General features: G+C 49.3%; 1 protein-coding gene across 4 annotated transcripts in view; it reads right to left on the bottom strand.

Annotated features, from left to right (window-relative positions):
• GREB1 (growth regulating estrogen receptor binding 1) overlaps window positions 1-11,219 on the bottom strand; it is a gene marked incomplete at its 5' end in the record, with an annotated part of 69,665 nt that extends 58,446 nt beyond the window's left edge. For all 4 annotated transcript variants that reach the window (XM_082642752.1, XM_082642753.1, XM_082642754.1 and 1 more), the window contains 3 exons: window positions 3,220-3,396; window positions 5,806-5,925; window positions 11,063-11,219. In XM_082642752.1, the coding sequence (XP_082498878.1) occupies window positions 3,220-3,396; window positions 5,806-5,925; window positions 11,063-11,219 (454 nt within the window). The remainder of the gene's footprint in view (window positions 1-3,219; window positions 3,397-5,805; window positions 5,926-11,062) is intronic.
• Window positions 11,220-12,022: the final 803 nt, after the last annotated feature.

Genomic DNA, 12,022 nt, shown 5'->3' with positions numbered 1-12,022 from the left:
TGCTCAGAGTGCTTCACCAAGGCCAGCTCTGCCATCCCTTTCCAGAAATAGCTAAATAGCTTACAGGCCTTTTGTCCTGTGAGAACTGTGGACTGTGGGACCATGGCTCCATTCCAGAAGCAGGGAGGGGTGCCACCGACGAGAAGGGGCTCCTCCTTGCGGTTCAGAAATAAAAGTGGAAACCCTGGCCCTTCCAGGACAGTAAGGACAGGCGTACCTCGTTCTACTGCCTGTGCCTGTTTCTTCATATCTAAATGCTAGGTAGTAGCACCTCACTCACCTACCTCATTGTAACTAGAAGTTTCTCGCACGTGAGAAGTGCTCAGTAAAGTAGCCGCTGTCAGGTTCATTTGTTGCTGCTGCTGCTGTCTTTCTCCAACTGGCAATCCACCCATTTTTCATGACCCAACTCCACCACCACATACTCTGAGATACTCTCCCATCCCCGGGAGTCGGCACGTCCTTCGGGATCCTCTAGCGCCTTAAGCCCTAGGCTGGGACCTGCAGCACAGAGATTTCTGTGGCCATGGGTGCGATCTCCGAGCTGAGTCCCGGTTGGCCTGTGTCCTCCCACAGGCCCTGAGCTCCCAGGAAGGACCAGGTGCCACTTGGCTTTGGGGCCCTGGGCTGAATTTAAAGTCCACCTTCAGTTTGGGGTTATATATTCCATAAATACTGAATTATTTGCATTCTGGATGCACAAAGAGCTTGTTTACTCCCACCTCAAAAATGAACAATCTAGCTAGATGTTTTCTTCTCCTATGTCTTAGCTATCAGCCAATTTCGATGAATTACTATCAGAAAACTGAAACACCCATCTAAGTTTTCGTTTTTTCACTTTCTCAGACCAAATCCCTCAGTTGATTCAAACTCACTAAAACAACGCTCGCTTCATTATAAACTACGGCGGAGGAGAGGCACCTAAAGCTGTTGCTTCCCCCAAGATATTCCACAGCCTCCACTTTATAGGTCGCTAAAAAGTGCTGAGCCCCGGCCCCCAGAGGGCTGCAGGGCCACCTTGTCCTGTGCAGCCATCAGGGTTAATTGCAGGAAACCTAAACAGTGCTAAGTGTGCAAGCTGAGAGCATAAAGTTGTTTTAAAAGAAGAAAGCATCGGTTATTACCAGCCGGCCCTTGTTACCCACCTCCGATGGCTTTTTGGCAAGCAATTAACAAAGACCCCACTTCCTCTAAGCTCCCCGCCTGAGGGGCTGAAGCTGTTCCTGGGCTGGTGGTGAATGAACTGAAAGATTCTTGTCTCCACATTTCGAGACCCAGAGCCTCCTTGATTTACTACCCTCTCAATTCCTTTACAGTCACAAAGGGGAGGAATTCAGGCAAACCCCCAGCCACGGCCAGATCAAACACGAACCAAGCCACCAGGCCATCTTCCCCACTCATTTTGTCCTAAGCAGCCTTGATAAGCAAATTAAATCTGAGACGCAATGACTCTGTGAGCTTCCTTGGTAGACTGAATTTTCTGGATTATTCTTGCTTTCAAAAACTAGTTACGATATCTATTTTACACATGGTAGGGTATATAGCTAGTGGGAACCTGCTGTAGAGCACAGGGAGCTCAGCTCGTTGCTCTGTGATGACCTAGATGGCTGGGACGGGCAGGGGGGAGGGAGGTCCCAGAGGGAGGGGATATATATATATACATAGAGCTGATTCACTTCATTGTACAGCAGGAACTAACACAACATTGTAAAGCAATTATACTCCAATTAAAAAAAAAAAAACCCAGTTACGATACAGGCCATTACAGAGTACTGAGCAGAGTTCCCTGTGCTATACAGCAGGTCCTTATTAGTTATCCATTTTATATATGGTAGTGTGTATACATCAGTCCCAATCTCCCAATTTATCCCTCCCCCACCTTAAGAATCTAAAACACACACAAAAAGAGTGGATATATGTACATGTATATAACTGATTCACTCTGCTGTACACCTGAAACTAACACAACATTGTAAATCAACTATACTCCAACGAAAATTAAAAAAAAACAAAAACCAGTTACGATAAGCCCATGGACCTGCCTTAAGGGAGTACTGGCCACAACTTTTTCTCCCCCTGGTCATTGCCCCAGAGCCATGTCCGTCCCTCCAGTGAGCGTTCGTCTGCCGTGTTTCAGAGTTTACACACCACTGTGTCCCCGCGGCCCTCGTGGCAGGAACCACTTCTGTTTCTCCTCTGGGTCAATCCTCACTCTCACCTCCCCACCTCCACCCTTGGGTCCTTCACACAGAGCTTCAGACATAATACCTCCTCAGTAAATATCCATTGCGGTGCGTTTACCTACCCAGCTTTGGGGGGCCGTATCAAGCACAAGAGTGAGGTTTAAATGTTTGTACACGTGGAAAGTGCAGAAGGAACTGGGGAGCAGGGAAGCCAGCTTGCTGGGCTCTCAGACCCAACCTCACGTCTCCCCTGATTTTGCTCCACTAATGGGGGAGTGAGCTGAGCACAGGGCCAGGCACACAGAAAGAGCTCAATGAAAGTCTGAGCAAAGGGGAGCCGGGCTTCATAAGGCTTAGTCTCAACTCTGCACTGCAGCTGGGACCCCCTGGGCCCACGGTGGTTCCAGAGATCAAAGCCACAGCTTCCCTAGGCTGACCTCGATCAGGTACGGGACCGTGGGGTGTGGTAGTCAGAGGGTACAATCTGGAACCAGGAAGACCTGAGTTTGAATCCTGACTCCGTTCCTTTACTTGTGCGGCCTTGGGCAAGTGCATTAACAGGTCCAAGCACACCTATTAGGCCAGGATAAGAATGACGGGCTGGTGAAGGGTAAAGCGAAGGAGAGAACGGTAGAGGGTGCCCGGCCGTCCCTCAGGACATGACTGTCCAGGAGGCAGGGCCACGTGCTCGGCCTCCTTCTCGCCCTGCCTCGTGTCTGCTGGCTTCCGAGAGCAACTAGGACAGGGTTTGGATCGCATTCCTGACACAGCAGGCACTTTGGAAAGGTCTGACGAATACGAGTACAAGAAGAATTAGTACTGATGGGCTTTCTACAGGAAGGTAGTCAGGTTTTAAAAATAACCCTCATTTGCATTCCATTCCACAAAGAAAGAGCCCACAGAGTGATGAATAAACAGGGTTGTGTGACATGCTGATGAAGAGGCTCAAAGGTGGCCTGTCCCCCAAGGGGACCAAGGGCTCTCCCTGTGCCCACCCGCCATGCGGCCGGAGCCGCAGAGCAGAGGAGGAACTTACCAAGAAGTGCGTTGTGTCCGTCGTCATCCGGCAAGAACCTCTTGTCAACGGCACAGACCAGGAGGTGGTCCGGCAGGCTGGGGGACTTGGCGCCCACCAGGAGGAAGCCCGCGGGGACGTCGATGGGCTCGCTGGAGATGGAGACGAGACGCAGGTCCTTCCCTGCCTGGCAGAACCCTAGGAGGGACGGACAGGCTCACACGCTGCCCAGCGAGTGGCTCCCACAGAACCAGGATCCACGCGGGCACAGGGGTGACAACAGTCTGGTCTCGTCAGCAACCACCGTGCCGCTGGACCTGGCTGACTTTCAAATTAATTCTGAGAACACTCTTAAGGACATTACCCTTACATGCCTTTCACTTGCCAATTACAACCATTCACGACAATAAAGTGATTAGGAATAAACAATTTTTTAATTAAATTAATTCATTACTCATGACACTTAACCCCATGCTGCTTTTATGACTATCCGTGTCACCGTGTAATACACATGAATGTAAAATGAAGCTCAGCGGGAGAGAAGGGTAGACCAGTGATGGTACATGAAAATGTAGACAAGACAAATCCATAAGGGACCGTGAGTAAGTTGATGTCTTCTCCACCCTGTATTTTATGTGTATGAGGCAGGGGCACATGGCAGGAATACGGGCTGAGGACCGGGTGACGCTGGTGGCCTCAGAGGGGCCTCATCAGCAGAGGGAGACTTTCACTCTATACACATGGACTTTTTGTATTTCAGAGCTTTTAAATATATTTCCTATTTAAAACTGAAGTGTCCAAAAATATTTAGGAAAAAAAAGGAAGAAGAGGGAAACAGCTGAGATTTATTCGGATGGGCCCTTTCTGGGAGTCTCTCTCCCTGAAGGCACATTGAGCCGGAGGCCCTGTGGCTTTCCACCTTTAGTTATCGACAGGGACGATGAGAGTTAACGTGAACGCTGATGATCCCAAGGCCTTCCCTGCAAAACTCTATGGTACGTTAAGAAGACTCTCCTCCGGTGTACCTGCTTTACCATTTACAAGGCACTAGCTCCGAGTTCTCGCATCTGCCCGTGGGCGAAGCAGGAAGAGGCACCCACTGTGTACAGCACCAGGTGGGAGAAGCCCTGGAAAGTTCTCATTTGAGAGGTCAAGTCATTTACTCAAAGCTGCTGGGAGGGGGGTCAGGATGGAGCTTGGGGCGGCCCCCCTGCCTCGTCTTGGGGACGTTAAACCAGTTCCCACAGGTGAGGTCAAGGGCCCAGCAGGTCTTTACCTCCATGACCCAGGCCCCTCCCATTCTGCACAGCAGCCACTTCCTTCTGAAGAGCTGGAGGAAAAAAGGCCGTGGGCAGTCCCTGTTCACCTGGAAATTCTTTGGAAATCACGGTGGTGACCACCGGAGAGTTTGCCATTCTCTTATTTAACTAGGCAGTCTTTTAGCTCTTGGACACCAGAAGTCCTACATCATGAAGAGCTACTGTATCTGTTGCCCTTTTCCTGGAAGAGCAGCCCCAGGGAGGGCTGACTCCCTCCCCTGCCGGCCATCTGCACAAGGTCAAGTCCAGGCCCCCAGGCAGGGTGCATGGGGCCTCCACGGCCAGTCTCATCACTTATCCAAGCCCTGCCTGGCCACCCCTCAGGCCCCTACCTACATAAACTAGTAGCAGTTCCCCAGACGGGCCGTGTTCCCCCTCCTCTAAGCCTTTGCACCTGCTGTTCTTCTGTTGGGAATATCCCTCTCCCCCAGCCCTCTGGGTCTCCTGGCTAACTCCTGCTGACACTCCAAAACCCACAGAAAGGGCCAACTCCTCCAGGAAGCCTTTCCCCAAACTCTCTACCGGCACCAGGAGCATCTCCCGTGCTCCCACAGACCCTTGCTGGCCCAGACCACCCCAACCTCCCAGCACTTTCTACACTGTGTGCAGAGGGTCTGCTCACATAGCTTTGCTACACTGGGAGCTCTTGGACCTTTTATCTCCATATTTTCAGAGCAGGGGCTCAATACTTATTTTACTCAATTAACTGACCAACTAAGTAGTGACACCTCTTGACTGGTATGGTGACAGGACAGGTGAACTTCCAACCACTCGGCGAGTTTGCCAGGCAGGGGAGCAGCAGACCAGAAGTGCACTGTAAGACCCTCAAGCGCAGGGCACAGGCTCCCATCACTGAACAAAGGTGCCCGCGTGCCCGGCGTCTCCAAGCCTCGCTCCTCAACAGCAAAATGAGGTAATCTTACTGACTGTACAGGGTTCCTGAGATAACATATGGATATATCTGCTCTTTCAACAGTAAAGTAGCCACAGATGTGAAAGATTACGCCTACTCATCAATGCTGAGATAAACACACGGTGGAAGCCGACCTCAGCTGGGCTATTCTGGTTTTTAAACGGCCGATGGAGAAAAATTAACTTTTGGATCTGAATGCATGTGTGACGGTGAGGCTATCCAAAGAGTGACTGAGGACTGTGAGCCTGACAGGGCCCCATGTGGTGTAGCCAGGGCTGCTGGGACGCGGGGGCCCGCCGGGCCATGACCTGCTGGCGACGCGGGCACGGCTCACACCTCGGGGCCCCTCAGCACGCAGCCTGGCGGGCATCTCACCGTCCGTGGTGCAACATCCTTCGGGCGGGGGGTGCATCTGGTAGGGGTTTGGGGGGCAGTTCTGTTCCAGCCCCCCTTCCCCCTCCTCTTCCTCTTCCTCATTGTCCACTCGGCTTGCACCTAGACGTGGGAAAGTAGAGCAATGTGCAAGGCGGAAGTAAGTACACAGCGAGTCTCAGCTAGCTCGTAATTAACCAGTCCCCACAGACACACTATTTAAGGAGGACGTTATCACCCTTCTTTACTCGCGGTGAAGGCCAAGGCCCACTCAGGCCGGAAGTCCTTCCCAAGGTCACAGACTCTGCCTCCAAGCCTGGCCTTGTGACTTCAAACGCAGGTCCACATCACCTCCCAGCCCCCAGAGCCACACACATCTGCACGGGAAGCAGGGCTCAGTACGGACATAGCTGTGGACAAGGACTGAGCAGGCAGCCTGCACACAGTAGGCTCTCCAAACGCATCTGTGTGGGAGGAGCCACGGTGTAACCTAAGGACCATTTTACAGCTAAGGAAACTGAGGTTCAGAGAGACCCAGTGATTCAACAAACCATTAAGCAACACAGCCGGTATGTTCCCAGTTATACCCGACGCCCAAGCTGCTGTTCTTGTCACTAACTGCATCGCTTGGTTTAGAACCCAAAGTCCAGTGGGAACAACCTTTACACTGAATAAGTGAGGAGTGAAGCTATATGCTGTTATTTATCCCCAAGGGAAAACTGGATGTCTACAAACCAGAAATGCAAACACCCGGATTTACCACACTCACCAAAAGAAGCCATCCCAGAACAGGCCAAGTGACTTTCTTTAGGAAACTTTTTTTTAAGTGAAATAGTATTTTAGGAGGAATGGCAAATGTGGAAACGGCCAGGGGAGCCAGGAATCGGCCAGGAAAATCCCACTCCCCCTGTGTGTGAGCCTCATCACAGCAATAAAAGAGGTGGTCTTCCCCACAGGCTCTCAGCTCCTGGGGAGTGTGGGCCCTGCTCGTGTTCTGTAACCCAGGCACCCAGCAGAATGCCTCACACAGGAAACTACTTCCCAACTGGTCTGAGCACACACAGTTATACCTTATTTACCCAGCCTGCTAGAGAAAGAGGGTTTCACATCAATGCATTTACAAACTCCTTCTAACTTCTTTTAACTTCTTTGGGTAAAAAAATCCTTCTATCTTTAAATGTCATTTAATAAAGAGAATCCAGATTTCCTCATGGAATAGGGTCGTTACAAGCATCCTTAGATACACTAGGCCCGGAGGCAGCTGCTTCCTCCCTTTTGGTTTCTCTGTATCCACCTCTAGGGCTGACCCCTCTGCTGCCAATCCTTCGACTCTCACCTTAGTTGGCTCTCACACGCTCCATCCATGCAGTGGGTTACGTGGCTTTAGGTTAATGAGGAAATTGTGTGCAGCAGAAAAAGATCAACTAGGAATCTGGGAACTCGAGTTTTAGTCCTTGGGTCTGCCATTGTCTGTGTGGCCACAGAAAAGTTAGTTAACCTCTCTGTGCATCAGATCCTGCATCTTTAAAATGAGGTGGTCATAGAAGGTCACTTTGAGCTGTGACAGTCTATGTGGGGATATGTGGCTCTCAGAGCGGCCCAGAACATTCCAGGTGTGATTTAATCAGTACAGGGTGCTGGGAGCATAACCTCAGGGTGGTCACCATGTTAAAGGTGCCGGAAGGACGAGGCAGAAGAAACTAACATCTTAGGCCGGCCCAAGCCCATGACCTTGGGAAGGTCACGGCAGGAAGTGAGCAAGAATTCCTCGTGTCTCCATCCCTCCAGGACTAGAGGACACAGAGGTGGCGGGGAGACTGTAAAAAGATTACCCAGGAAAAACACAAAGGGCATTGGAGGGGTAAACTCCAGAGCCTCCTTCAGACGCTTCCTTCCTGCCATTAAATGCAGGCAGGGATGGTTTTAGCAGAATGTAGAGTCATGCTCAGACCCCAGGTGCCAGCCATGCAGCTCGGGTCCCCACAGGGGCCCAAACCATCCTTTGGCCGTCTATGGAGTAGGTGGCTTAGAAGGCTGTCTGCAAAATCAAGACTAGTCTGTAAGCCAGAGACTCAGCTCCAGGGGCTTAGGGCGGGGGGACAGCAAAGCACCAACAATTAGAGTGAAAAGGGGAGAGAAAGCCGGGGACTTCGGAGCTCTGAGGGCACACACAGGAATGTCCGCACGTTATTCTGCTCAACCAAAAAGAAGAGGAATCCAAACTCTCCGAAAGAATGAAAGGAGAGGGTCTTAAGCCTCTGAAAGTCAAAGAAAGGGCTCAAAATCCAGTCGCTGCTAAGAAAGCAGGATTAAAGGTCAAAGGTCTACATCAGACATTCCAGGGTCTTTGATGGAATCCTTCAGCCAGCAACAAGCCCAAGGAGACTTCCTAACCAGGGCCAGACTAAACCAGACTGTTTACCAAGGTCTTCTGGCAGGATGAGAGCTTTAAAATGGCCTTAGACAAAACCAACTGGATTGGGAGCTCAGGACCTTAAAACTCAACCACAGGAATCCAGAGGTTCCACAGCTGCACTGCACCCCATAGAGTATGAGGGTATGTGTTTTAATGATTAGAGTAAATTTTGTTTTCTTTCCATGAGAAGAAACCGTATGACATTCTGAGAGGGTGGGATTACAGGAATTTACCTGCATCTTGTTTAATAAATAAATACTTATCCTCAAATACTGGGGTTGTATTTGTTTTGTTTGGTTGGCCTTCCTTTAAAAAAAAAATAACACGTAAAAGATTTCTCCCCTAGACAGAGAGATCAGCTCGGTGCTTTGTGACTGGAGGGGTGGGATAGGGAGGGTGGGAGGGAGACGCAAAAGGGAGGGGATATGGGAACATATGTATATGTATAAATGATTAAATTTGCTATAAAGCAGAAACTAACACACCATTGTTAAGAAATTATACTCCAATAAAGATGTAAAAAATAAATAAATAAATAAATAAATAAAAAAGATTTCTCCCTTAGAAGGAGGGGGTAATACCCCTAATTCGTAGAACAAAGTAACAAGGGCCCTCTGAATCGCCCTCACAAATACAGAAAATGTTAACAGATCAAGGGGTGTTTTGGGGTACCAGCACCCTGGTCATTAAGAGCATCCTTCATGTTACGCTCTGAGGAAGGACAGCAGTAAGACAAGAGACCTGACAGAGAGACAGATGGACAAAACAAGCCCTCTGTACCACGTTCTATGATGCAGAAGCCAGGGGCTCAAGCCCAGTGCTTGGTGGATGGTGACATTTAGCAAATCGACAAGAGTCTCCCCCTTTTCACCAACCCCCTCCTCCATCCTCCCAGTACTAGAGAAACAAAATCGCGGAGGATTCCTCTATGCTGTTCGCCAGACATATGGGAAAATCATAGAGAGGGCCTGCTCTGGTTTTCATACCCACATGAGGGGCTGACCAAGCCGGCTGACAGCTGGCAGGGAGCCTTCAGCACTCAACATGGAGGGCCCGGGCCACGCAAGCCTCCAAGCTGTCCCTGGAAAGCGCCACGTGATGAGGGCAGATGAGGGCATCCCAAGGAGTCAATGTTCGGGATGCAGCCTCCCTAAGAGGCCAGCAAAGGCTGTCTATGGAGAGCTTCGACGCCAGGAAAAGCTGACTGGGAAACGCCAGGGCTTTCGCCCTACCTGTCCCCAGGTGAACATCCTTCAAAACGTCAAATCCATCTTTCATCTTCCCAAATCATGGGATTTAATTACTGGTGGAGGTAAAAGCACTTTGTTGATTTTAAGGTGCCATTCGAATGTACTAAATTATTTATCATTATATTGTTCACTTATCATTAGCAACAAAGCCTTTCAATACTATAAGAAGTTAAGGAGGACCATTTCATAGATATTGCACAGAAGTCTTTCAGCTAACTGAAAACACAGTCTACAAGAGATCCCCCAGTAATTTCTCAAATGCCCCCAAGGTCACAGTAATGCTTCCTGTGCCGGAAAACCTTAGTACTTTTGACTTGAATACCAGAGAATTCTCGGGCTTCCTAATTCGTGCTTTTGATCACAGTCTACTTTCTCCCAGACCCAGATCCAGTTCCTTTAGGTCCTTAGCGATTGCTATGTGCAAGGTTAATTTTGTAAGGACGTTTTAAATAGTGACACAAGGAATGCCTCCCTGCTAGAAAAAGGGACTATCAGACATTACACGAGGACCTCTGAGCCTCATTTTCCCTTATGTGCAACCGTCCCAGCCCACCATCCTCACCCTGCACACACACACACATATCGTGATCACCCCAAGACAGGACCCGGCATACTGCATGCTTCGTTAATTAGTTAACTTTTGTTTTAAACCACAGCTCTCTTTCACTTCAAAAGCTAAGAGAAGCGTGCAGGTAACTTCACATGAAAGACAAAGTGACAAAAAGAACTTCCTTTAGCAATAAGTCTCATACTTTGGATTGCTGTGGGTTACTTTTGACAGGAAAATACACGACTACAAAAAATACAAAGGAAAGATTGAAAAACACAACCAGTTTCTTCTCTGGATAATTAAGTAAACCCTAAACTTAACCCCATGCCTGAAGATAATTTATTCCTGGCACACGTTAAATCTATAAGGGTTTGTTCTTGGTTTTTAACAGTTTCTAGAGGGCTCTTGTAACTGCTATCACAAAGAAAAACTACCTACGCTCCCTTGCAAAGATATGGCCACGAATCACAAAGAGAAAAAATGTATAACTGAGGGTCAAAAGCATGTTAAAACGTCTTACTTATCCAAGTGAGCCATTAACCCTTTTTGTTTTTGTTTTTGTTTTTGCGGTACACGGGCCTCTCACTGTTGTGGCCTCTCCCGTTGTGGAGCACAGGCTCAGGACACGCAGGCTCAGCGGCCATGGCTCGGGCCCAGCCGCTCCGCGGCACGTGGGATCTTCCCGGACCGGGGCACGACCCCGTGTCCCCTGCATCAGCAGGCGGTCCCTCAACCACTGCGCCACCAGGGAAGCCCCATCAAACCTTTAATAAGAGTATAAGTAACAACCAGTCCAGAACAGGCTGGCACGGCTCTTTCTCTTACTAGCCCAATGAACCATTTTATTCCTTGCAACTTTATGGCTGAAACTTATTTTAGTTTTAGCCAAGTAAGGATGGGATGCACGTGCACCTTTCTCTTTTCTAATAATTCTGTTCTTCCAGACCCAACAGTTTCTACAGTTTCCTCAGAAGAGGAGAGTTTCCTGTCCCACCGCCAACATTCTCACACGTGGTAAAAGAAAGGCAAGGGCGCATCTCCTACCTTCTAGGGCGGAAAGCTGCTGCTCCGCTTCCAAGTACAACTGGGAGAAGACGGGCCTGGGTACCAGGCTGTTGGAACGCAGTGAGGCCTCGATGGAGTTGTGCAGGACCTCCTCAAACCGCGTGGTCTTCAGCTGTCCAGCGTAAGAGTTTCCCATTTCCAAGAGAGACGAAGCAGTCTTCTGTTTAAAATGGCATTTCAGTTTCAGTTAAAAAGCCTGACCCCGAGCATGAAGCCCAAAGGTAGAAAGGATCCCCGCTGCTAGGAGGGGAGAGGGCCGCGTATCCCCGGCTCAGCCAAGAGGAGGAGCAGGCGGCTCTCAGCTTCGGCTACTGCCGGGCAATTACAGGAAGTTATATAAGTAACAGCTTTCTCTAATTTAGCACTCAGAGCAGAGCCTGACACCTCTTAGGAGATTTTACTAGGAACTGGCTCTTAGTCATCTGCAGGTTTCACAGACCCCCAGCTTTTCCCTGAGTGGTGATCCTGCTTTTGAGAGACCCCAGACAAATGACGCTTTCTTTTCCTTGACTTGAAGAAGAATAGCTCTGCGCCACTTTATGTGTGTGACGGCGGCTGACAAGGCAGCGACCCATGACAACCAGTCCCTGATTTCAGGATTACGGGACTCGGTCTCCCCTCACCTTCTCAGGAGGAAGGCTAGCAAGCAGATTTCCCCCCATTGCCTCCTCTGCTAAAAGGCCAATTATGAACACTTCCTCTAAAATGTTTTTAGTTTATTATGTTTCCATTAGACAAGTGATGCAGAATTACATCTGGAAATCTGGAAATTACACAAGAGGGTGGAAAAGCAGGAGGAAAATCACTATGTCCATCCCCCAAGATAACCACTGTAATTTTTTTTTTTTTGGTAGCAGCTTAAGATCTATTCACATAACACCCCATTCATCCACTATATGTAAAAGAGATAAACAACAAGGTCCTACTGTATAGCATAGG

Source organism: Mesoplodon mirus, assembly GCF_964341445.2.
Source record: "Mesoplodon mirus genome assembly, chromosome: 14".
NCBI lineage: Eukaryota > Metazoa > Chordata > Mammalia > Artiodactyla > Ziphiidae > Mesoplodon > Mesoplodon mirus.
The sequence above is the reverse complement of the archived record's forward strand: the minus strand, read 5'-3'. Positions and strand labels throughout refer to the sequence as shown.